Source organism: Rhinolophus sinicus, chromosome 3 (genome assembly GCF_057876585.1).
Source record: "Rhinolophus sinicus isolate RSI-liver-muscle chromosome 3, RSI-T2T, whole genome shotgun sequence".
NCBI classification, from domain to species: Eukaryota; Metazoa; Chordata; class Mammalia; order Chiroptera; family Rhinolophidae; genus Rhinolophus; species Rhinolophus sinicus.
In genome coordinates this window covers 188,934,746-188,962,689 of record NC_142503.1, presented here as the reverse complement: position 1 = coordinate 188,962,689, position 27,944 = coordinate 188,934,746, and the positions used below count along the sequence as shown (strand labels likewise).

The following is a 27,944-nucleotide window of genomic DNA, read 5'->3' as shown; positions in this document are numbered from 1 at the left end:
AGCTAAGCTGTGTTCAGAGGACTGATCCCCAGAAACGGGGGGATAAATAATACATGTGCTTTGTTTTCAGCTGCTAAATTCATGGCAATTTATTATATCGCATAGAAAATAAATACAGAAAATCTTAATCTAGAAAAGAAAAAATAAAAGGAATATTGAATTACTGGCCATCTGGGATATTTATTAATGAGTATCAAAGATCCAAAGGGCAGTCCTCAGTGCTCATTTCGGTGATGTTAAGAGTTGGTCCTTCCATGTCATGATGATTGTCACCTTTGACACTGCAGAGCTGAACAGACTGGGAAAGTGCTGTGCTGAGACAACATAATTCATTTGAAGTCTCAACATTTTCAGGATCACTGTCACCTTCAATGACATTCACAGAGGTTTCTTGGTCTGTTATGCTCTCTGACATACTTGGATTTTTTTCATCCCAAATTGAAGGTCCAAGATTTGTTTCATCATTTACCTGCTGAACTATAACCCCTTCTGAATACTTTGATTTATAGACAGGCAGGAAAAATTCATTTGGTGAGAATATCTCATTCTCATCCTTTGGTGCAGACAATAACATATCCAAAGCTTTTTGGTATTCTTGACGTTCCTGTTGAATTGCTGCATCTTGTTCATTTTTATATTCATTTTGTTCTGAATTTTCAGCCTCTTCAAAATGAAGTAAATTCAACATATCATCTTCCTCTAGTTTTATGTCATCTAGCTTTTCCTTGGCTGTGCAGCCTAAGTTCACCTTTAGGACATGCAGCAGATGGCGCATTTTCCCCTAAGATTAAGACAAAGACAATAATTACATTAACTAAGCTAGTTAAACTGAATTCCTTTTGTCTGCAGTGCTGCTAATCTCAGCAGGATCAATACTTCTTCCACCCCACCCCTGAACACACACAAAATACAAGGGAAAAAAAGCACTTGCTTTTAATGCATCTTTGAAGGTATGGAAAAACTTTAAAATTCTTTCTATGTTAGAGTTTTTCTAATGAAGTTGTAAGGAAAGACAAACCTCCTCCAAATGGTGTTTATTTTGTCTTATATGTCGCTCAAACAGCTGTTCTAAAAACCTACAAATGATAAAGAAAATTGTTAATGTCTCAAAATCAGAAAATCACTAAATGTAAAATAGCCATGCAATAACTAAACTACTAAAGATTGGAAAATATTTTTTGGATTACTCTTCTTTCAAAAGATAAAGATCAATCCTTCCCTGATAAGTTTTCCAGTTTGGCAGCTGGTACGGCTTCCACTATGCATTTAACTTAACATAATGGATGCCAATGCTTCTGAAAGACTGCATGCTACTTACATTTCTGTGAATAAAATATTTTAAATGGGGGCCAAGAATTCCTACACACACACACGCTTTTTTCTCTCTCACAGACATAGGCAAACACAAGCCTCTCCCTCCCTTCTCTTTCACACACACACTACCCCCATAAACCAAATCCTAAAGAAAATTCTCTTGTGAAGTGTTATTTTACAATGCTTCTTAAAGTATACTTGAAAAAAATTCCATGGATGGTGAATCCATATAATAACCTAAAAGTTATCACTTATTAAGCACCACTAAGTGCTAGGCACATAATAATCATTATACCTCTAATCATGACCAATATTGGGACAGAAAGGTATCATAAAATAATTTTAAAGATGAGACAACCACATCTCTAAGACAATAATTTCCTCTCCCTTAAGGTCGCAAGCCATTAAGAGAATTTAACCCAGATGTGTCTGACTCCAGTACATCATGTGTCTGACTCCAGACAGTTTATTTGAGTACATCATGCTTGTCTTCTATCACGTGAATGTATCACTAGGTTTCTTGAAAAACAATTCATTTCCTTTGTTACCATTTGTTATTTTCAATGAAGTTATGCGCCAACCTTATATTCAGTAGTTCTGTATAATTTAATAAATTTTTTAAAACCCAAGAAATCCATATTCTATATTTTACGACTGTTGATGTTTTGGAATATTCACCTCTAGGCAATTTTCTATGCATATTTATTTCTTTACCAAAACTGGGATGAAACGATGCATACTGTTTAGGTACCATTTTTTTTAATTATATATTTTGAATATCTTTCTATCTCAAATTCATTTGTATACTATTTAAGTCTCTGAACAGAACTTACTCATAAATATTCTACAATTTATTCAACCAAACCTTTACTATTTAACACCTAGGTTGATTCAATTTCTGGTGCTATTATCAAAAACACTGCAATAAACACCCTTATGAAATCTAAGAGAAAAACGTAAGATTTTTTTTAGTATAAATACATGTTTTATGCAAATGTTTTTGTTTTATTTTTGCTTTATAGTTAGTATTTTTGTTGTGGAAAAAAACAACAAAATATACTATTTTAACTGCACAGTTCAGTAGTGTTAAGTATATTCACATTGTTATGAAACAGATCAATAGAACTTTTTCATCTTGCAAATCTGAAACTCTATACCCATTATACAAATATTTTTCACCATCTTTTAAAAAATGAAAGCAATAAATAGAATTACTGCAATAAAACTTAGGTCTTTTTGGTATATCTTTTAATACTGACAATGTTTGCATTAATTAAAAAAAACTTCACACAGGAGTAGAAATAATACATTAGAATGTCTGTACTTCACATAGGGAAAGTATGCAGTGTACATGTTAACGGGGTCTTATGCTACATAACAAAGTGGGGCTCAGTGTCCAATGAATTTTAGATAAATAAATGTTCAAGGTAATTCAGGACCACACAGTTTCCTTAGATGTGTTAAGACCTAATCTGGTTTTGCAAACTTCCCACTTCATTCACAGCATGCAAACCTAGCTTTTAATTTGCCTCACGTTAGCAGTAACAGTTGTAACCAAAATGCTTGCTTTTGATTCTTACCAGGTTTCAAACATCAAAATGGCATTATGGATCTTTGTAAATAAGCAAAAATTTATTTTACTAGTCTGTTATAACCAAGAGATATAACAGTATTTAAATAAATAAAATCTGTTTTTCTCTACAACTTGCCCGAACTTTGAGCCTGACTACAGTATGAATAAAAACATACTTTAAAATTTGCTATCAATTATAAGACTATGGTCCCCCAAGAAAGCAATATAATTTTTCATTTCCTAACATGGAAATAACTTCAAAAAATGAAGAGTATATAATGTACTCTTAACCACCATGCATTATTTTAAAAAATCTAACCTGTTTGAAAATAAACCAAGTTTCAAAATTTCATCTGTTACATCTTCAATGAAACTCAGATACAACAGTTCTTCTTCACTGTGAAGGCAAAGCAATATAGAGAATAAAAATTATTCATTACTTATTTTGAAAACTATAGGAAATATGAGTACCTAATTAGAAATATCTCTATTACAAATGCACTTCTCTCTCACATTAAGGGGAATATTATAAAACAAACATAATTTTGGCCTTCTGAAATTATGCAAAGATAAATATGAAAGATGAGAAAATACTCCCTAATAGAGTAAAATTTCATAGATGTCTGCAACATCCATCCCAGCTGTAAAAAATAAGCAGGGATTAAACAAAAGAGAGACCATCTAAGGGCAAGAGGGCAACCAAGTGTGACCTAGTGGGGGCATGTGTTCCCACGAGGGCTATGAATGGCCGCTGGCTCCTGACCATGTCTGCAGCAGGGCTGTGAGCCCCTCTGCACAGCACGTGCAGGAAGGGAAAGAGGAAAGTCGTCCAGAGAAGCAGGAACTTCAACTATGAAATCCTCTCCTGCTCCTAGGAGAGGATCTTGTTTAAGGTTGGGAACTATACTGAGCAGAAAAATTATCTTTTTTCCTCAAAATGTTTGGAGAGTAGGGAGATAGTCAAGTAGGAATATTTGTGTAGAAAAATACAGTGGTAATTTTTAATTACTTGGACATATTTATTATACTGTCTTATGATATAACTATTTTAGTAGTTATTACAAGAAAATTAGGATACTATTATAAATTTAATTTTAATTAGCTGAAATTAGTGATTTGACAGAAAATGCAAATAGCATTTATTAAATGTAAATACTCAAATTACTGAATAAGTAAATAGAATGGGAGGAGTAAATAAGCAAATCAGATAATAAATTAAAATGTATAAAGTTATACTTTCAAACTGATTCTGTCTCTAATATTTAAATAGCAAGTTTGAAAATAAATGAAGTAATAAAAATAGGTTATTTTCCTTGAAAAAGTGTAGCTTAACTAAAACAATATTAAAACCTCTAAGTATGAATATCTGCAAAGAACTGGTGAAGTTAGAAACCTCCAGGAAAGCTATCCTGAGCTATTAAAAGTCTGAATTTCTCAAAAACTCTATTATTTTTACTTATAAAAATAAACAAGAATTATGGACCTAATTATAAAAAATAACAGGTATTATCAACTTAGGGACAAATTTCCGCTGGACATAAAGATAAAGTGATAATTATTTCAGAAAATTCTGGTCATTTTCTAAAGTTAGCATGTGTTATATGATTGAACTCCAAAGCTGGTTTTAAGAGAAATTAGTGTGCAGTTCCTGAGTTATTAATGATGGCTTGTGTGATTCTTAATTCTTGGTTTCCCCTAAGCAAAATGAAGAGGTGAGAAAGATCTTACTCAGTATAGATTTTTCTCCTTGAAGGAGGCTGCAGGAAATACTGACTTACTGCCCTGGAAAGAGAAAATTAAAATATTTGAACAAAACAATGGTTGGTGTACAATAAGTGTTCAATAATGTTATATACGAGGTATGATAAAAAAATATGGTGAATGCTGCTGCCAAGTGCCATCCAATGGAAAGGCAGGGATCTTCAAGATGGGAAGTGGCACGTGGAACCTTAGTAAGTGTGTGACAAGTTTCAGCTTGTTCAGTGCAGTCAGTCGGGTGTGAGCTATGATTGAGAAGGTGTGTTTTAAAGTGTGCTGTAAATCATCCTGCATCATGATAACATTCCATGTCACACATCACTTCTGGTATGGCAATTTCTGTCAGATAAAAACATTACAGTGTGTCCTCATCCACCTTATTCACCGGATCTGGCACCTTGCGACTTCTGGCTGTTCCCCAAAGTCAAAATGATTCAGGACATCGAGGCATCATGACAGGGCAACTAAAGACACAAAAGAGGACTTGCAGAACTGCTTCAGAAAGTGGCAAGAATGACGGGATAAGTGTGTTCCAAGCGAGGGGGAGTATTTTGAGGGGTACTAATGGCAATGTATCTTTCACTGTAATAAATTTTTGCAAATTTTTAAAAATTTAAACATTCACCATAGTTTTTGATCACATCCTGTATAGCAATATGTTTTATACCCATGATCTAATCTAATCTTTAGAACAACCCTGCCAGGAATATTGATTGGGTAGGTATTATTTTTCTCACTTACTGTGAGTTCACTAAGGCGCAGAGAGGCTAAGTAACTTGCAAAGGTCACGTGTTAGTAAGTAGCAAAGGCAGACTTTTAAACTAGTCTTCTAATTACAAATTCACAAGCCTTTTTAAAACTGTACTATGGTACTTACATAGTATAAGCAATGACAATTTGACTAAGGTTAACATATACAATGCTGAAAACATATTTGTGGAAGAATTTTTAAGACTGACATGTAAAATTTGTCTTATTCAGTTATGCCATCATTAGTTAATTCTAAGCTTTTTATTCAGGTATACTCAATTATAACATTTCTTTTAGAAGCTACTAGAAAAGATAGATCTCCCCTTTTAGGTGATTCTTTATTTTCATTGCAGACTGGGTCGGAGTAGCTTATAAATCTTAAGTTATGAGTACTGAAGCACCATGAATTTCAAGACAGGTTAGCAATGAACCCTGTAGCCTCGCTTGTGAGATCTCCCAAGGAAAGGGCTGCATGAGGAGCTGGGCCCTGAAGGACTGGGTGTGCTGGCCCGCTGGTCTGCTATACAGCACCTCATTCTTACCCTCTTTTTAAACTCCGGCCCTTTCTTTCTTTCACCTCCTTCATCTCATATCTGATCTCTGACACTGGAAATGCATTTGACAGCTAAAACTACCAAAGGTATTTTTAAAATTCTGTACTATAGGTGCTAAACCTATCTTTTTGTATTTAGGTATAGTATTTCATAATCCCTAACCAAGATGAGTAGTTTTAAAAAACAGTGCCTCTGGGGGGTGGCCAGTCAGCTCAGTTGGTTAGAGCATGGAGCTAGTAACACCAAGGTTGCCAGTTCGATCCCCACTTGGGCCTCTGTGAGCTGTGCCCTCCTTAAAAAACAAAAACAAAAACAAAACAGTGCCTCTACATAGCATGGATGGATCAAGCACTAGCATATGGGGACTATTCCAAATCACAAATCAGGAATCCTCCAATGGGAAGGTGGTGTGGTCAGTACTATCTGCACCACGTAAACTGGTTAGCATCACTGCAGAGGATTTCTCTTGGGGAAAATTATTTTTCACATCAATAGTGATGGCAAATAATACAAGCTAATGTCCTTTTTCCCTTGATTAATGGATTAGTAAAATGAATTCATTGAAACTTACTACTGAGTACTTTGCAAAATTTCCTTAGCAAAACTAACCCTATGGCTGAATTGTATCACACCAGAGTATAACGAAATAGGTCAGTGATACAGGAAAGCGGTTAGATGGAGACAATTGAAATGCTTTCTCCTGCGAGCTGCTTACCTTGACGGGGAATACTGAAGAGCATCGTCTTTCATGTCATCCCGGGGTAAGCCAGGACCTTGTAAAGGTAAAGGGGTTTTTCTTTCTTTGGTACCACATGTCGTACAACTAGATTCCTGGGGCTGCAATGAAAAGAAGAAATCTTAATTTTGCTTCAGAATACATGATAAAAGCAGAAATAAAGCAGAACAGCAAATTTCAAAGAAAAAGTCAAGGTAAGATGAGTAGAGACACCCAGTAGATAAAAGTGACAGATACATGACAACAAAGAATGTTTTAGAATATATTTTCTATCCAATCAGGATTTTTTTTCTTAAATTTATTTAAAGTAAGATAAAACAACTTTTTATTTTTTTTAATGAGGGATATTTTAAATGACATTAAGAAATCACTACAAATAAACATAAGAAGAGAAAATGAAGCAAATTTGCAAGTTTTAGATAAAATTGAGAAAAAATATCCCATTATTCAGAAATTCAAACACCCCATCTGTTTCAAATGCCAACATGTCACACATGTAGAAGCATGGCAGCGTAAACACTAATGTTAACAAACAAAACTACTGGCAGCTTGCTTTTATAAGCAGCTTTACTATGGGTCACATACTGTGCCAGAAACGTTTACTTACATCATACCATTCAGTCTTTACAATGCAAATTTATGTATAGTGCTTTGCAGTTTTAAAGGGGCTGTTAAAATGAGGGTCTACTGCCTTGATACTCGACTAGCTTCCTCAAGTAGACAGCTGCTGGTACTAATTATGGAATACGGGGACACACCATTTTCTTACTGGGCTATGGATAAACATTTGGAACACAATGTCATAAAAATGGACTTATTCTGCTTTACTTTATGTAGTTACATACAGAGCTAACTCTCTTCCCAATCCTCAAGCTGGTCTTAGGCATCATTTTTTGAGCCCTGGCTGTTGTAGGCACTTTACCCCCCTCGTTTATTCCTTCCAATGATCCTGTGTGTTAAGTACGTTTTCCTAGATGTGGAAACTCTGCTCTTAGAGGATAAGTGATTTGTCCTTGGGCCGTAAGTGGCAGGTCCCTATGTCAAACAGCTATTAATGGCTGAGATGGAAACCTATAATCTTCTACCCATTTTCAGAAGGGAAGATGGAAGTTGAGTGTGATTACATTTTATTCTTCTACCCCTGAATCTGTGTTTGACATTTTGATAGACAAACCTTTTATCAACTAATAAATTTAAATTAGGACACAAGTATATGATTAATATCCCCAAAATAAAAATAATGACTATCTCAAAATCGAAGTTGTGATTTTTTTTTTAAGTTGTGATATTTTAAAAGAAATGACTGCTAAGCATTCAAATATAAACACTGTAAAAAAGACCTTTATGGTATAGAAAAATGTAAAGGCAAACATAAGAGAATGATATACCCATCTATTATAAAATGTTTAATTTAAGTAATACAATCAGTGGCAATTCTTTAAAAACATACAGGCATAAAAACTAAAATAACTTCCGCACAACTATTCTGGATCCTTCAGTAATCCAAGACTGCATCTTTGAAAATAACATTTCAGGTATTTTATTCATCCACTCATCTGTCCAGCCAGTCAACCAACCACCTAGAAGAGATGCTAATGACAAATGATTTCCCAGATTGGCAGGATCTATCTCGCCACGCTCAGAGAACTACCATACGAGTATCACCACTTGTAATAGGCAAACCTTCTGTACATTGGCTATAGCCTATGCAAGAAGTGTCACCAAGAGATTACTCTCCACAGTCCAAATAGCTAAACACATTCTACTAAGTTAAAGCAGCTATACTTCCAACGAACACAAGAGAGCTCATTTTTATTACCTGTTTTATGTTCACTTCTGAATCTGTGACGTTCTTAGTCTCAACTGCCTCAAAATCAGATTTAAAGCTGTAATATTTAAAAAGAATTACTGTTAGGCCTTCAAAATACAAACACTATGATAATGAACTTTACTGTCTAGAAAAAATAAACACAGGAGATGAAAACCATCTATTTTTATAAGATGTGTTATTTCTGATTATATATTAGGTTGGTGCAAAAGTAATTGTAGTTTTTAACCTTTTGAACCACAATTACTTTTGCACCAACCTAATAATTAGGAAATAGATATGGTTTGGACTACATATGCTTCCCCTGCACTCCCTTTTTAAATAGCAGCTGTATGTCAGTTGGCCAGAATGGAACTAAGGGAAATGGAACTATTATCTTCAAAATATGTCATAAATATAATATCAGAAAAGCATGTGATACACTTGCTTTCCTCATTTCTCCCTCACTTGACAAGTTCTATCATAGATTAAATACCTTAATTCTTTGATTAAACGTATGCTGTACATTAAGTGACATTACTGTACCCCTTGTCTTTACCCAGAAAAAAGCATACTAGTAATAAGTATTTTTTTGTTTTCTAAAATAACAAAAATCTAGTACCTAATAAAATATTTGTTATAATACTAGGAAAAAAAAATCATAAATCAGCTAACACTTAACATTTTATAAGATTTGTTTGTTTCTTCAAACACTTGGAAAATTTTCACTGAATATTCATTATGTGCCAGGCACTATCGTATATGAAAACATTATTGAGGCGAATTATACTTAATTTCCAGAAATTATCCCAATTGTCTAAATTATACCTGGGAGTTGTTGCTATGCAAGACGGCTGTATGTTGCCATACTTGCCCTCTTTTTAAACTCTGGATACCCCTGGTTAAAAGAGAGCTCCCTACGGGGAAATAAACAGTTGTTTTTTGACATATTTTAAGGATTCCCTGGAAGTATAATATTTAAAAACATACACAAGTTCTAGCACCTTGTTTAAAACAACAAATTAAAATATGTAACATTCATGTTTATAAGAAGCTAGACAAGCTTAATAGCTACTTAGTTTTTCAACAATTAATTTGACAGTTCTAGTGATAACATGCAAAAGGAAAAGTCACACTAATCTCATTCCATTCAAAAGGGACATAAGGCACATGATATAAAATAAGGAATATTATTTAATTTCTACAACATCCTGAAGGATTTACTATTGGCTGTTGACGTGCCATACCTGCTTAATTCAGTCTGGGTTTCAGCTTCTATCCGCTGATCTGTAAAATCCTTTTTTCTTCTGGCAGGTGTATAGTATCGATACTGTGACAGGAAAGATTTTGCTTCTGATTTTAAAGTGCGTGGAGTGAATGGCAAATGTCTGTTAGAAAAGAGTTCAGAATGTTTATCCAAAAGGTCCCCACTGGGTGTTTTTGAAATAACTAACTGAAACCGCTGGGGATTCGGGAATGTGCTCCTAGGTCCTCTGCCACACGAGGTTGCAGAGGACAGTCTCCTCGGCCTGGAGGTGGTATAATCCACACTGGACAGGAAGGAGCTGGAGGTCTTCTCAGTACCATTTGTGAGAACTTTATTGGATTTAGGTAGACTTATGTGTAGTCTCTCTGAAGAAGTTACTGGTGACCTTGAAAAGGACGAACAGCCATTCACTTCTTCGATTAACACGTCATCTTCATTTTGTGGTTCTCCTGAAGGCTAAGAACATTGGATATGATATCATCAATTACATTGACAAATTCATATAATGGGGGATCTCCAGAGTATACATTTAAAAATGGTTGCTTTCCGGGTCTACGAGGTGTGATCAAAATATAAGGTGAATGTTTAAAAAAAAATTATCACAGTAAAAGACACATTTTTACTAATCCCCTCGCTTCGAACACACTTATCCCATCGTTCTTGCCACTTTCTGAAGCAGTTCTGGGAGTCCTCTTTTGTGAGTGTCTTTAGCTGTGCTGAAGATGTCCTGCCTTGATGTCCTGAATCATTTTGACTTTGAGGAAGAGCCAGAAGTCTCATGGTGCCAGATCCGGTGAACAAGGTGGATGAGGACACACTGTAATGTTTTTATTTGACAGAAATTGCCATATACCAGAAGCTATGTGTGACATGGAGCGGTGTCATGATGTAGGATGAAACCATTTGCCCATTTCATGTTAATGCGTTGTTAGTGATCCATGATTTACGGCACACTTTCTCTCAACAGTAGCTCACACCCACTGACTGCACCAAACAGTTGAAACTTGTCACACACTGTTACTAAGGTTCAATGTGTTGCTTCCCATATTGAAGATCCCTGCCTTTCTGATGGATGGCACTTGGCAGCAGCATTCACCATATTTTTTGATCACACCACGTACAGAATTAACTTACATGTTCCTGAAGATGTTAGCATTGTACATAAAGTTCTATTCAAGCTTTTGAATTATTAATATATAAAAATGTAATTCTAAATATAAGTAATAGCATTTTTCTTTCTGAAGCTAAAAAAATGATTCATAACATATACCTACTCATATTTGTGGTCTTGAACTTGAATATTGAGATCTACTGGTAGATCTCAGTTTTATCTAAAAGTTTCCAAACCAACTGCGAGCCCTAATCCCCTTCTCAACCACTGCTGGTGGCAGCATCTTCCCCTTTCCGTCTTGTCATTATGGCAATCTGCAGTGCCAGCAGTTCCTCTGTGACTTCATGGCTTTGTAGAAATGAAAAGGAACTTCTCCTCACAATATATGGCGCCCTGACTTAAGTAACTGATATTCTAAATATAATTAAGAAATACTTAATACATAAAAAGTTCGCTTATGTTTCTTAGGTTCTCCTCACAAGTGGGAAAAGCTTTGAAAGGGAAGGTGTTTTGGACTGCTCCATTTGTGTTTTTCTTTTTTTGGTTTAACCTTGGAAGAACCATTTATACAGAATATCTATAAAGTCTAAAAACATATATATTTTAGTCTTTGAACAGATGAGATGCCCCAAAAACCTTGTCTATGATTCCAGACTTTATGGACACCTGTGTATCCTTTCCAGAACTCTGAGTCACTTGATTAGGTAGAAGGGAACTTACATGGAAGTGACAGAAGGGAAGCTGAAAACGGCTAGGATTTAGGCAGTTCTATCTGTCCTACAAGCTCATGGGGAGAAAAACAAGAGGAATAAGGAAAGAGCCAAGTACTTCCTTTGTGCAAGGTACTGTTCTCGCCATGGAGTAGAATAAACGAGGATGAAGAAGAATGTCTATCACTGCTACTAATAAGTTTACCATGTGCAAGGTACTGTTCTCTAATTGATTTACAACGCATTTAATCAGCACATAACTTCTGGGTGGTAGTACAATTGTTACCTCTATTCTAATAGACGAAGAAACTCTGGGTTCTCATAGATTTGAACCCAGGCTGAGCCTATGCTCTTCACCATTACATCATATTATCTACTTTAAAGACTCATTTGAAAATCACGTATTTTTAGATTTTTTTATACCACCAGGAATCTTACACTGATTTTAACTCCTTTCCTGGTAGTGAACAACTCAGTTAATCTAAGTACTGATTTATCTAAGAAAGGAATTGCAGAAAACTGGGTAGCGTGACTAATGCCTAAAATAGCCCAAGTCACTTATTTCCTTTCCAAGTGCTTTCTAACCCTATCCCAAGTTCAAGGCAAAATTACTCAAAGCAAGTAAGTATTTTGGCATTAAAGTTTGAGTCACTAGGGTACTGCTTGGTTAATGACTGCAATATGTTAGCTTTGAAAAGTACTCCCAAACTAGATTCACACTACAGCTTATTTACTAGAAGAGTCTGGCTCCCTGGGAAGGCATTTCTAAGTATGATCTGAAAAGTCCTTTAGGGCTATTAAATAATAATTACAGGAATTATTTACACTTAGAGCAACAGTAAAAACTGGATCAGAGCAGGCAGAAATTTGTAAGGCATTAGATTGACTTCAGAAAATTCTTATTAGTAATGGTTATTTAATAAACAAAATGAAATACCAAAGAAATCTTTAAAGGCAGAAATATATCCTCATCTGTCTGAAATGGGCTGGAAAAATTGCTTTTGAGCTGACCGAAGACATGAAATTTTTCTGCAGTTTTATGTCTCATAATCCCTACCTTGCATGCTACTTTTTCTTTCCTTGGAAACGGGTAGAACACAGTATGGAATCAACTGTACCAATCTACTTTTTTGAGATTACATTGTTTCCTTTAGCCATAAATATCAGAAAGCTTGGATGGACATATAATAATTTTCACAGAAAATGTGTAACACTGGTAAATTCACCAAAATTTGAAGAGCACTGTAAGTTCTAAAATCAGAAAAGGGTTCAATTATGTGTCAATTGAACAAGTATTCTGGTGGTAGTCTGACCACTTTCATATTCTGATGTCATCCTTACTGTTCAACACAATTTGTTGTAAACCATTTCAAAGTGATAATCATTGCATAGTTTTCATATACCGTGTTCCCCTGAAAATAAGAGCTAGCCGGACCATCAGCTCTAATTTGTCTTTTGGAGCAAAAATTAATATAAGACCGGGTCTTATATTATTATTAGACCCAGTCTTATATTATAGTAAAATAATATAATAATAATAATAATAATACATATTCAAGAGAAAGTAAGAGAATATTATGAACAGGCCTACGCCAAAAATTTGAAAATTTAGACATGGACAACTTCCTACATATATTCAACTTACAAAAATAGTTATATAAGGATTTCAAAAATTGAATCACTAGTCAAAAATCTTTTCACAAAGAAAACTCTACGCCCTGATAATTTTAATGTTGAGTTCTATCAAATTCAAGGAACAAATTAATTCCAAATTTACATAAACTATTCTAAAGCATAGAAAAAGAGGAAATAGTGCCCAGTTTAAGAGGCTAGCATATCCTGACATAGTAGAAAAAAGGCAAATGACAGGTTAATATTAATAGTAAACACAGATGCTAAAATCCTAAGCAAAGTATTAGCAACTGTATCCATCAATGTATAAAAATGGCAATTCATCATCAAAGTAGTGTTTATATTAGGGATGCAAAAAATTAGTTTAACATTAGAAATTCAATTGTAATTCACTACACTAACAGATTAAAAAGAAAAATTGTACCATTCATTTGAAAAAATGCAGAAAAAGTATTTGATAAAATTAACATGCATTCATGAGAAAGGAAAAGAAAATCCTCTTAGCAAACTAGTAATAGAAGGGAACTTGCTTAATCAGATGTAAAAAGGTATCACAAAACACCTTTAGCAGGAATCAGCAAACTAGAGCCTAGTCTGGCCTACTGTCTTTTTTGTTAATCAAGTTTTAATAGAACACAGCTAGGCCCATTCGTTTATGTATTGTCTACGGCTACTTTCCAATGGCACAATATTATGACAGAGACTGTGTGGCCTGAAAAGCCTAAAATACTTACTACATGGCTCTTTACAGGAGAAATTTACTGATTTTTACCTACAGTTAAACATGTTACCAAAAAGTCAGGTGGTACCACTATGAAGTACTTTAGAAACATCAGCTTTTAAAAGGTAAAAATACTATCTTACCTTTTGTAGAGTGTTAAATAATGACTTGGAATTACTTTTAGAATTGGCCTGCACTTCGGTTTTAGTTAATTTCAACTCCCTTTCACATCGTGCTAATTCCTTTTTGAGTTTCTCTCTTCGTTGTTGGTCTGCATCTGATGGGAAAAACGAATCTTTTGAAATATAGAATAAAATAGAAAATTTAATTTTTTGGTCTTGGAAGACTAACAAAGGGTACTTTTTTTTCTTGCTATGTTTACACTACTGATGTGTAAATAAAATTCCATATACTTTTCTGTATAGAGAAACTATGATAATACTGAATTTATAGAAACTTTAAATGGATTAACTACCTAAAAAGCACAAACAATATGTGACAAACTAGTCAAACCTAAGGGGTCAAGAAAGCAACTCTAGAAAATATTTAGAGATAGGAAGGTTAGAAATGCCTGACTGTCAACTGCAGTTTGAATTATGCCTGACTCTCCCCCAAATGAAATATTATGGTCAATATCATCATATGCTATAAAATGTAAGTTTTATATGACTTTTAAAATGACATTAAATTTGAAAACATTATTTTCAATCAGGATAACTCATTTGTATTTCTCTTAACTGTTATTCACTTGAAAATACAAACAAAAAAAGTGGTTTCAAACTTTGGTGTGCCTTAAGTCAGGTACCGGTCATTATCAAGACTTATCATTGTACAAAAACTAAAAATGGCAAAATAAAAGCTAGTCAAATTTCAGAGTTAACTAGAAGTTTAACTGTAAGTGGAATCAGTTGTATTTTCATATAAAATAAAAAAATTAACATGTACTTTTTTATTGGAATCTATCCCAACTTCATGGACAAGATAATTTCAAGTTTCAAATCACCCTGATTTGAATCAGAATTTATAAAAATTTCTACATGCTGAAAAAAACAAACTAAGGTAATATATATGTATATTTAAAGTTTCAACTATAATTCTTAAGAAAATTTATAAACCTGCTAAAGTAAATGTATTTATCTATCATTTAAAATGTAGACCGAAATATTACTTTCAATTTCTTCTATCCTCAAATACTTGCTTAATGAATGTATTATCTCTGCAGATGATAATGTTTGTGGAGTAAATTAATAGAACCTTCTCAGATCTGGTGTCTTACTTGCAGGTAAAACAAGAGAGTAAAAAAATATGACAAAGTAGAGCCCTCAGATTTAATAATGATTAAATATTTCCATACTACCAAATCTGCCCAACCTATCCATTTCAGTAAAGCCTCTTCACACCATATACAAAAATCAACTCCAAACAGGTCACAGACCTAAATGTAAGAACTTAAACTATAAAACTCTTAGAAGGAAACATAGGAGTAAATCTTCAAGAGTCTGAGTTAGGCAAAGATTTCTTAGCTACAACATCAAAAGCACAAGCCAAAAAAAAGATAAGTTAGACTTAACTAAAATGAGAAACTTTTTCAAAAGACACACCCTGAAGAAAAGAAAAAGGGAAACAACAGATGGGGGAAAAATGTTTGCAAATCATATATTTAATAAAGGACTTGTATCCAAAATATACAAATAACATACAATTCAATAATAAGACAAATAAGCCAATTAAAATAAGGGCTACAGATTTGAATATTTACCAAAGATACACAGATGGCCAATAAATATATGAAAAAAATGTTCTACAACATTAATTATGAGGGAAATGCAAATTAAAACCACAATGAGATACCACTTCACACCCACTAGAATGGCTATAATCAAAATGGGAGTAACAAGTGTTAGCAAGGACATGGAGTAAATAAAATTCTAACATGCTGGAGGTGGGAATGTAAAATGGTACGGCCACTCTGGAAAACAGTTTTGCAGTTTCTTAAAAAGTTAAATATAATTTTACTATATGACCTAGCAAGTCCATTCTCAAATATACATATATATTCGTGTGTGTGTGTGTGTATGTATATATACACATATACATATATAATATATATACAGAGGTTGCCAAAAAAATGTATACACATTTTTTTTTTAATTGGGGAAGGGAAACAGGACTTTATTGGGGAACAGTGTGTACTTCCAGGATTTTTTCCAAGTCAAGTTGTAGTCCTTTCAGTCGTAGTTGTGGAGGGTGCAGCTCAGCTCCAGGTCCAGTTGCTGCTGTTAGTTGCAGGGGGCGCAGCCCACCATTCCTTGCAGGAGTAGACCTTTGTGTTTGAGAGCCTGCGCTCCAACCAACTGAGCCATCCGGGAGCTCAGCGGCAGCTCAGCTCAAGGTGCCATTTTCAGTCTTAGTTGCAGGGGGCAGAGCCCACCATTCCTTGCAGGAGTCGAGGAATCGAACCGGCAACCTTGTGGTTGAGAGCCCATTGGCCCATGTGGGAATCAAACTGACAGATTTTGCATTAGGAGCACAGAGCTCCAACCACCTGAGCCACCGGGCCAGCCCTGTATACACATTTTAAGAAAGGAAAACCCTGTATTAAAATTATGCTGATGGTAATCACTTTGAGCACCTCTTGTAATTGCGGAAGTCAAACGTGACTTATTTGTCATAGGAATATATTGAGTATCACAATTCTAATACAGTTTTTTCCTTTTTTTAAATGTGTATATATTTTTTTGACACAACTGTGTGTGTGTGTGTGTGTGTGTGTGTATCCCAAGAGAAATGAAAACATATATCCACACGAAAGACTTATACATGTATTTTCATAGCAGCACTATTTATAATAGCCAAAAAAACAGAAACAATGCAAATGCTGAGTAATAGATGAAAAGACAAAATTTCTGTTCCATACAATAGAATACTACTGAGTAATTAAAAAGAATAAAGTACTGATACAGGCTAGGACATAGATGAATCTCAGAAACATTATGCAAAGTGAAGATTCTAATGTAAAAAACCCCAAAAATTATTCCATTTACACAAAATGTCTAGAAAAGGCAAATCTGTAGAGAAAGAAAGTAGATAAATGGTTGCCCGAGGCTAGAGGTAAGAAGGGGGAGCATCTGCAAATGGGTACAAGGAATCTTTCTGGGGCAATGAAAATATTCTAAAATTGGTTTGTGGTGGTAGTTGCACAATTTTTAAACTTAGTAAAAGTCAGTGATATGGTATGAAATTTGTCAATAGAATGGCTATAAAAATAAAGCCTTTCTAATGCATTAGCATATGGAATTATTTAAGCAATTCAACGAACTATGTAGAGATATTCTGGTTTAGATACTATGAAGATTAAATTATCAAGTCAGTAGTTGGCTGTGACAGACAGTGTCTCTTATCCAACCAGAGATAGCTCAAACCCAGGGACTTACTTCTTTTTTTAAATGTGTCTATAAAACCTGTTTCTAAGTTAATTATACTGATTATAATGAACATCAGCTCTATAACACAAGAAGTAATGATTATTAATTACACTTTAGTTTGGTGACTGCAATCTTTACAATTCTTCTAATCATCACACTTTTCTTAATTTACTTGGCAACATAGAAAAACTCCTACCTCAAATGACTGAGAGCAGAAGATACTGTGGGATAAATAAGCACTAGCTAAGTTTAAATTTTAGAAACAAGAAACAGGAGCAATTTGTAAACTATAACCTCTATACTGTCAACTCCTGAATTTTTATCTCCATCCTGGAACTCTCTCCTGAACTCTAGACTCAAAACTCGGCCTCCTCAGTATTGCACTTGGATTTCTACTAGGTATTTATTTCAAACTTATAATGACCAAGATTGAACTCTGGATTCACTTCCTCCCCAAATCTCTTCCTATCGTATTTTTCATTTTAGTAAATTATAACTGTTATTTTGATTGACAGGCTCTAGTGTTGGGAGTCATCCTGAACTTGCTCCTCTTTTTCTCTCATACCCTATCTACATCCAATCCATCAGTAAACACTGTTGACACATTTTAAATGATTCCAAAATCCAACCATTTCACACTCCTTGTACTGCAACCACTTTGGTCCAAGTCACCATTATTTTTCATCTGGATTACTGTTTCCTAACTACTTATTCTGCTTCCATCATTGCCCCTTACAGACTATTTTCAACTCAGTAGCCAGAGAGATGCTTTTAAAAGTTAAATTGGCTCTGTTACTCCTCCCATGGATTCCAATTTCATAGTGAAAGCCAACATGCTTGCAATGGCCACAGCCCTACATGGTCTGCATCTCTCTGTCCCATCTCAATGACCTCATCCATCACTCTTCAACTGGATTAGCTGACACCAGCCATACAGCTCTACTTGCCGTTCCCTGAATACTCTAATCATGATGCCATTTCAAGGCTTTCGTACTCGCTGTTTCCTCTGTCTGGATTGCTCTCCCCCCAAGATTCCCACCTGCCTCTCCCTTAACTCTTTTGGGTCTCTGCTGAACTGTTATCTTATCAGTTATGCCTTCGCCTCCCAAGGATAGGCATCCAATCTCCCTTATCCTGTGCTTCATTTTTTGCTATTGCACTTATCAACATCTGACATATCCTATATTTACTTTTTTTCTTTGTCTTTGCTTATTGTTTATCTCCTTTAACTAGAATGTAAGCTCTATAAGAGAAGATACTTTGTTTTGTTCACCTCTTTAGTTCCATCACTTAGAACAGCATCTAGCACATAGCAGGTGCCCAATAAATATTTGCTGAATTAATCAATGAATAAACTATAATGAACTAAATATTACATAAAATGCCCAATTATTTTAAATTGGTGGATTTGGATTTTAAATCTAAGAGTTTGGTTGAGTAAGAGGATTAAAACATTCAGGCTTTTTATTATACAACCTAAATAAAAAAGAGATAATCTTTATATATCTATTGTTTAGGAAATGAATATCAGTATGAAAATGTAGCAAAATTTTCCCATTTAGAGGTGATCCCAGTTAAAAAGAATTATCTGATCTAATGACAACTGGGTAAAACCATGTCAATTCAAATAATTTAGATGTTTAAAGCCTATAAATATTGAACTCGTATAATGTGCTATATAAAAGGTATTAATATGGTACAGAAGAAATTAAAAATCTGGAAGAGTCCTTAGAGATTATCTAATTACCTTTTATTTCACAAAAGAGGGGGGTGAGAGGTAAAATGACTTGCCCATACAGCTTGTATGCTGTGGTCAAATTGTTCTTTAAAAACATATACTCAAGGCCCATACTCTTGCCTGAAATGACCTTACCCCTCCTAAAAAATTATTAGTATTACTATTATTTTTTGTTTAATCAACCAAAACATTTTAATAAACGCTATTATTCTGGTATGTGATCCACAAGAGCTTTTGGTGTCTTCTTTTTTTTTTAATTAAAATTTATTGGTAAAATTATTAGTAAAATTACATAGGTTTCAGGTGTACAATTCTGTAATACATCGTCTATATATCACATTGTGTGTTTACCAGTCAATTCTCCTTCCATCACCATATATTTGACCCCGTTTACCCTCATCTCCCACCCCCCTACGCTCTTATCCTCTGGTAACCACTAAATTATTGTCTGTGTCTATGAGTTTTTGTTTCTTTGTTTGTCTTGTTCTTTTGTTGCTTTCAGTTTTATATCCCACATATAAGTGAAATCATATGGTTTCTGTGTGACTTATTTCGCTTAGCATAATAATCTCAAGATCTACCCATTTTGTTGCAAATGGCACTAAAAAATTATTTGAATAACTCAGTAATCTTAACAAGCCAAGGGCAGTCAGAATGACAGAATTCTAGAACTTAAACCTTGGCAAGTCTTTTAGTATTACCCAAATTTCTATATGTAGGAAAAAATATGAAATCCAGGAGAGTTAAATAACTTATCTAAAGTAACATGGCAATTTAGTGGCAAAGCTGGGGTTCAATTCTAAGTTCTTAAACTTAGAAATACAAGTTTATTTTATTTATGGATAATATTTAAAAGTTAGAAAATAATTCCTCCAAAGGCAATATGTCAACACCTAATATGGTTGCTATCAAAAAAAAAAAGAAAAAAAGCAGAAAATAACAAGTATTGGCGAGGATGTGGAGAAATTGGAACCCTCGCATACTTTTGGTGGGAAACTGGCAGTTTCTCAAAATATTAAAAATAGAATTACCCTATGTTCCAGCAATTCCACTCTCTGTATATACCAAAAAGAACTGAAAGCAGGGTCTCAAAGAGATATTTGTACATTCATGTCCATAGAAAGATTATTCACAATAGTCAAAAGGTGGAAACAACCCTAGTGTCCATTGACTTACGAATGTATAAACAAAATATGGTACATACATACAAGGGAATATTACTCAGCCTTAAGAAGGAAGGGGATTCTGACATATGTTACAACATGGATGAACCTTGAGGACATTATGCTAAATGAAATAAGCCAGTCACAAAAGGAAAAACATTGAATGATTGATTCCACTTACATGGAATAACTAGAGTAGTCAGATTCATACAGACAGAAAATAGAATGGTGGTTGCCAGAAAGTAGAATGGTAGTTGCAAGGAGGGAATGGGGACCTTCAGTTTTGCAAGATAAAAAGACTGCTGAAAATGGATAATGGTGATGGTTGTACCACAATATGAATGTACTTAATACCACTGAAGTGTAGACTTAAAAATAGTTAAGAAGTAAATTTATGTTTGGTATAGTTTACCATAATTTTTTAAGGCAGTATTTCAAAAGTTACTTACATTTGATGCTGGCACTCATACTGAGTGGAACTGAGCAGTCTACCGTAGCTGAAAGAGAAAAATCAGGTGTTTAATAGTATTCTTAATGTTTATAAATGAAAACAAATATCAAATGTGGAAATCCCAAAAAGTTCCAGAACTTGCAGTTCCTTGTTTTGATTTTTATGGTACTCCTAGAGATAAAAAATAATATCCTTGACAAAAAAGATACTGGCTAGGATCAACAGCTCATTAGCTACTATAGAAAAAAAACATTAGTGAACTTGAAAACATAGCAATATAAACTATTCAAAACAAAACAGAGTAAAGAAACGATGGAACATAAACGCATAGAGCATCACTGAGCTAACCTATCTATTTCATGCACTTAACATACTTACAACTGGAGTCCCAAAACAAGCTTGGGAAAAAAGGAGCAAAATTGGAGGACCTACACTGTATGATTTCAAGACTTACTGTTAATGCTATAGTAATTAAGGCAGTGTGGTACTGTAATAAAGATAGACATATAGATCAACAGAACTAAAGAATAAGTCAAGAAATAGACCCACACATATGGTCAATTGTCTTTCAAAAACTGCTAGGGCAATTCAAGTGCTAAGTGCTAATAGGGAAAGGACAATCTCTTCAACAAACAGTCCTGGGAATATTTGGACACTCACTGACAAAAATTGATCCTTATATCATACCATATATAAAAACTAACTCAAAATGAATCACAAACTTAAATACAGGAGTAAAACTTACACTTCTAAAAGAAAACATGTAAGAAAATGTTAGTGACCTAAAATTAGGCAAAGATTCCTTAAACAGGATATAAAAAATATAAACTATGGCATTTAAAACTTGAAAAGCTGAACTTGATTTCACATGTCACAAAATATTATTTTTCTTTAGATTTTTTCAATCATTTAAAATATGAATTAAAATTAAAAACTTAAGCCCTCCAAATAAGAAAATAAAAGTGAAAAAAATACATTAGGGAAAAACTGGTGAAATTCAAATAAGCTCTGTACTTAATAGTATTGTATCCATATTCATTTCCTGCTTTTAAAAACTATAATATGGTTATGTAAGATTTTAACATTGGGGAAAGCTGGTGAAGAGTTTCTGTGACTACTATTTTTGCAACTTTCCTATAAGTCTAAAATTATTTCAAATGAAAAAAAAAAAGAAAATGAAAAGGCAAGTCACAGACTAGGAGAAAATATTTGTAAAATATATCTGACATAGGACTTGTATTTAATATACGAAGAACTCTCACAATTTAATACTAAGACAGCAAACAACCCATTTTTAAAAAATGGGTAAAGGTATTTCACTAAAGAAGATATACAGATGGTAAATGAGCACAAGAAAAGTTGTTCAACATTATTAGGCATTGAAGAAATACAAACTAAAACTCTGATGATATACTATGAAATATCCACTAGAAGAGCTTAAAAAAGACTCAATAGGAAGTGCTGCGGAGGATATAAAAATTACAGAAATGCAAAATAGCATAGTCATTCTGGAAAACAGTTTGGCAGTTTCTTATACGTTAAGTATATACTTACTGTATTACCCCATCATTCCACTCCTAGTAAATAAATTTATCCAAGTGAAATAGAAGCATATGTTCAAAGACTGTATGTGAATGTTATAGCAGCTTTATTTCTAATAGCCAAAAGTGAGTCAAAGTAACCCAAATATCCACCAACTAGGAAATCGATAAATTGTGGTATAGTCATTATATGGAATACTACTTAGCAATAAAAAGAAAGAAATACTACTACACACAAGAACATGGATTAGTCTCAAAAGTGTTAGCTAAATGAAGAAGCCAGACCCAAAACAATCTATATTGTGCGATTCCATTTATGTGAAATTCTGGGAAAGCCACAATTGTAGTGATAGAAAGCAGATCAGTGGTTACCAGGGGTGGAGGGGAAGAGATTGATTGCAAAAGACTAGAGGAAACTTTTTGGGGTAATGGAATGTTATATATCAGGGGTCAGTGAACTTTTTCTGTAAATGCTTCAGGCTTTGCATGGTGACACAGTCTGTGCCACCACTAATAACTCTGCCTGTTAGTGTAAAAGCCACTATAGACCGTAAGTAAAAGAATGGACATGATTGTCTGTGCTCATGAATGGACAATGAAATGTGAATTTCATGTAACTTTTACGTTACAAAATATTCTTTTGATTTTGTCCAACCACTTAAAAAATACAAATACCGTTCTTAGTTCACAAGCTGTACAAAAACAGGTGGCAGGAGGATTTGGCCTGTGAGCTATAGTTTGCTGATCCCTGTTTTATAGCATGATTGTGGTGGTGGTTATAAAATGTACATATTTTTCAAAATATTTAACAGTACACTTAAAATAAGCGCATTTTGTTGTATGTAAGTTATATCTCAATAAAGCTGACCAAAAAAGAAAAAGAGGTTAGCTAGTATCTTCCTTGTACAACTTCTTTAGTATACTTGAAAACTAAAAAGTAGATTATAATTAAAATCAATATCTAAACACAAGATAATATTAGAGATAACACAGGTAAAAGGAAATAACCTAGACATGATACAGATTTCATATATAGTTAACAAACTGGCATTCTGAATTTCCTACTATATATATAATGTTAGGGTCAGTAGCTGGTATTTTGCCGTACCAAACACAAATCCAGATATCATAATGTATTCATTTTTGCTACAGATTTGCTCTAATTAGAAGTGAAGCCGAGGGATTAAATTGGGTACAGAGAGTTCACATTTGCACATTTTTACCTTTGGCTGAAAGGATTTTATTATAGTGAACAGCCATGTGATTCTTGATCAGGTGGAGAGTACTTAGTCTGAGAGAGGAGGAGTCAGTGCAAAAAGCTAAAAATTAAAACACATTTAATCATTATATATTTAAAATTAATATAAAATCACCATGAGATAAACAAGTTACTGATTATTAAGCTCACTTTAATAAAATATGCTGAAATTCAATCACGGAGATTCTGACATTATAACTTTGTGATGCTGAGCATGTCCTAGCCTTAATCTTGCACTGACAACAGACAAGCTGTCAAACTTTGTAAGAATAAGTTTTACAAACCTGAGAGTTTTGGGAAGACAGTTTAGAATATAATCTATCATTACATTTATAAAGCTATTCCTTATTGACAGCTCTCAATCTCGTAACTAAAAATGGTTAGCCACTTGCCTGATTATAAAATAATGTTATCATTATGAGTTCTTGAATACATGGGAATTTGGGAAATCAAGCAAACCCCAAACTCCAAAACTCTATGCAATGATTCTATTTTGAGAGCCCTCCTTCTACCTTCACACCTGAAAACAAGATCTACAATTCAGCTTACTGCATTCTTTTTGAAGTATTAGGACTATCTTAAGACAAGTACATGACATTAAACTTCTTGACCTCATCTAAACTGTTTAGAAGAAATCTTAGAAATAATTAAGCACTTATCTACAAGTATAAAATGTAGGCATATTGTTTTCAAACGCTAGAAGCAGTTTTAAAGAAGTTATACATAGGGAAGCCAGTTGGCTCAGTTGGTTAGAGTGCAGTGCTCATAACACCAGGGTCGCCGGTTCAATTCCCAGGTGGGCCAGTGAGCTGTGCCCTCCACAACTAGATTGAAAACAATGATTTGACTTGGAGCTGATGGGTCCTGGAAAAACACACTGTTCCCCAACAACAACAAAAAAAAAGAAAGAAAGAAAGAAAAAAAGAGTATATACATATGGTTAAAAAAAATTAGCGAAAAACGAATACGGAGATTGAAAAATAGTGACTTTCCTGACCCCCAGTCTCCCCTCCCATAAGACTCCTGTTACTTTTTTTACGTATCCTTCCAGGGAAATTCTATGCATAATATAAGAATATATAATAATAAGCTTGATAGTACTACTAAAAAATGTATTGAATAGATACCACGCATTGTTCTAACCTCTTTACATGTAAAAACTCATTTAATTACTATTATCACCATTTAATAGTATCAACCTTTAATAGAAGCAGAAACCGAGGCACAGATGTAAGTAAGGTTGTCAAGATCACACAGCTTGATAATGGATGCAGTTTACATGTTGACAAGGCAGCCTTGTACTTACAACCACTATATCTATAATTGCATGTATATTCTTAAAAAAAGTTAGCAAACTATTTTGTTCCTTATCCTGCTCATCTATGTAAGTATATTTTAAATCTAGTTTTAAATTTTTAGTTAAAAATTATTTTTCAAAGTTTGATTCTGGTTCTATGTGTATATATACTTTGTTACAAAGAAATAAGAGAGGTAACTGAAAATGTGATCCTTCCTTCACATTTAGAGGAACCAGTTTTGACAATTTTTCATGTAAATGAAAAAAGACTTTAAATTATTTTGCCTAAAAACCCAGACTTAAAACTTTTTAAGCTGTAATTATAAAAATGCATTTTAACTTTATATTAAAAATTTAAGGCTTTAAAATATGAAAACATCACAGATTGTCCTTTCATAGGACCTAGAAATCCAGTTGAATAAAAGAGGCCTGTGTTTGCTCCTGATACGAAATTGATTTTTCAAGTGTTCTTTTTCTCTGCACAGCATTCCCTTTTCAGTGCATGTGTCTTTATCAACCTACGAATCACATTTTAACACAGAAGCCATGCCTTAAGCCAGGGTAGTCGGCCAGCAAAGAGTAGACAGAGTTGGGCTGGAGCTGCAGCAGGGAACAGGAGGCAGCCAAGTCCACATTCAAGGGCACAGTAATAGTCTGAAATGGACTCCTAAATTCTCTAACTCAAGAATTCCTATAATATTTCATTATAATTAATAATAGGAATTCAAATATTGATTAAATGAAATAGTTTTTATATCATGTCATATAATTTACAAATAAAGAAAACAGACAGTCAATCTTTAACAAACAACCTTTACCATTTCAGGTACCTCACTTACCATTACTTTTGGTGCTCAAGTGTCCTTTAAATATGGATGGTGGACCATATCTGGGAAGGACAGTGCTTGCTCTGACTTTTAACAAAATAACATGAGTTAGGATAAATGAAACACAACTTTCCCAATGATAACAATGTTGAACATTTAAAAAATAATAAATAAATCTATCTTTGATTTAATTAGCATTGTTTAAAATTATTTTCAATCACATAACTAACCAGAAATGATATATCAGACAAAAATTCTGCAGCCATTGATAAAAAGTTTTCTAAGAAAAGTTATTTTCAAAACAGTTGTACCTTGAGACTAGATTCGATGGGTAAAATGTACATCAGTTATGTATACTGACTATTCTGTACACCACTGACCTATTGAATTTTTAAATGATTTTGAGATATAATAAAACTGAGATTTTGAGTTAATACATATATATTAACTATTTCAGTTAATCATAAACTAGTCTGTCCTAAAAATAATTTTAAGAAAGTAATCCTCCCACAAAGTAATTGAGTAAATTAGAAATTATATCATGTTACTATGTATAAAATAAGTCCATATGTATAAGTCAGAATCAGAACTTAATTTTTCTGGTACACAGCAAGGGCTTAATGTTAGTTTATGTTGTAAATTTTCTGAAAACCATAAAAACAGGCTGGGTTGTGTTTTCTGGAACTTAGGTAAAGTGTCAGAATATACAGTTTGCTGATCAATGGATAATTCTCTCCTACATTCAGAACAGCACTTAATTTTCACTAATGATTACATTATATAGGGACACTCACATTCCAAGCAAGACTTACTATATGAACTACTAGCAGCTTGGTTGAAAGATACTTTTAAAAATAGATAAGAACACCGAATTGGGAGGGAAGGGTCTGGAGATTGCCCTACTGAGTGTGAAGACAGAATGCTATTTATTCAGAGAGAGTGAAGACACAAACTATTTGGATTGGGCCGGTTTGTGGAGATTTACAGTTATATGGCTCCAACTGTTCCACCGAGATGTCTACTTGACCCAGAGAGTATTCAGTGAAGGGCAAGTGTACACAGTGATTATGGATTAGTCCTTTGCTACGACAACTGTACTCAGCAAAACTGCATCACTTGAAAACTTATTACAAAAGAAAAATACCAGCTCCCCCTGCTCCATCAGACCTGCTGCGTCATAATCTGCATTTTAACATGATTCCTCTTCACCTTAAAGTTAAGAGAATCACTGGGTTACTGGATAGTTTTTTTGGGGGGGGGAGCTAGTTACAAAATGGATGATTTCGTATTTACTAAGTACTTACGCTGTGCCAAGAACTTTGTATGTATTATCTGCATATAATCCTCCAGAACTCTATGACATAGATGTTTTACCCCCGTGTTTACATTCATAGATGAAGAAACTGAGGGTCACCCCTGAGCAGTGCAGCTGGGCCCAGGGAAGTCTGTCTCCAAGGACCAAATTTGGTTCCTGTGCCCCGGTGTCATCGAGGTAATAAAGGTTGAACGACCCGAGTACAGGGGACAGGGCCTTCTGGAGACAGGGCGACAAATTCTGAGCCAGAAGCAGACCTGTGAACCCCGCAAGCAGGGCCTTTCCTGTGCAAGGAGCCTGGCAGCTCGTGGCAACACTCAGTTTCACAAATGGAGACTAAGCAGGGGACCGAGAGCGCCCAGGTCGCGGCCTCTACCCGCGCAGCCGCAACTGGGACCCAGGACCCCAGACCCGAGGTTCGGAGCGCAGGCGGCGGCGAGGCGCGAGACGGCGGTCGGCCGCCACAGCTGCCCTTTACCTCTCCGGCTGCCATTCATGCTTAGATCCTCTTGCAGCCGCCGTGGGTCACGCCAGGTCCCCTTCGGTTCTTCCCCGGGCTGGGCCAGCACCCGCAGCCGAATATCGTGAAGGAGGGGCAGACTGGAGGCCGCGGGGGCTGCAGACCGTTGCTAGGCAGGTTGCTAAGGGTCGGTTCCGCGGCGTCCGGATTGTGACGTCACAGCGCAGGATTGCGCTCGAAGCTCCGCCCCCGGGGTACCTGGAGAGGGGAGGAGAGCCCTTGAGGGTGGAGAAACGCGGCGAGAAAAGTGCCCCAAAGCGCCAGTCTTGTTCTGGGCTCTTGCCAGTCTTCCACAGAGCGGCCTCCTGTCAGGAGCCAGGCCACCAGCACCTGGCGCGCCTTGCCCTTGCGGGTCCCCCCTTCTTCTCTCCTGCCCTCCTCCTCCTCCTTTGCTTTTTTCTTTTAATCTTAAATCTCCAATCTGTTTTCCTTTGTGATGGAAGAGAGTTACAGCATGAACAAGGCGTTGATTTTTC

General features: G+C 34.8%; 1 protein-coding gene across 5 annotated transcripts; it reads right to left on the bottom strand.

Annotated features, from left to right (window-relative positions):
- Positions 1–59: 59 nt before the first annotated feature.
- Positions 60–27,620, bottom strand: SPATA7 (spermatogenesis associated 7). 5 transcript variants are annotated; one of them, XM_019744505.3, is made up of 12 exons: positions 27,427–27,620; positions 25,646–25,720; positions 23,475–23,570; positions 20,709–20,756; positions 14,077–14,210; positions 9,740–10,215; positions 8,505–8,571; positions 6,665–6,786; positions 4,616–4,669; positions 3,207–3,284; positions 1,019–1,076; positions 60–781 (listed from the first exon to the last, which is right to left on the bottom strand). In XM_019744505.3, the coding sequence occupies exons 1-12, from the start codon at positions 27,443–27,445 to the stop codon at positions 194–196; spliced, it is 1,815 nt and encodes a 604-aa protein (XP_019600064.3). In that variant the 5' UTR covers positions 27,446–27,620; the 3' UTR covers positions 60–193. The 5 variants fall into 5 exon arrangements, with proteins under 5 accessions (XP_019600064.3, XP_019600073.3, XP_088653570.1 ...); XM_019744514.3 differs by lacking the exon at positions 23,475–23,570 and having other exon boundaries at positions 27,427–27,591; XM_088797444.1 differs by lacking the exon at positions 4,616–4,669 and having other exon boundaries at positions 27,427–27,585.
- Between the last annotated feature and the right edge of the window lie 324 nt (positions 27,621–27,944).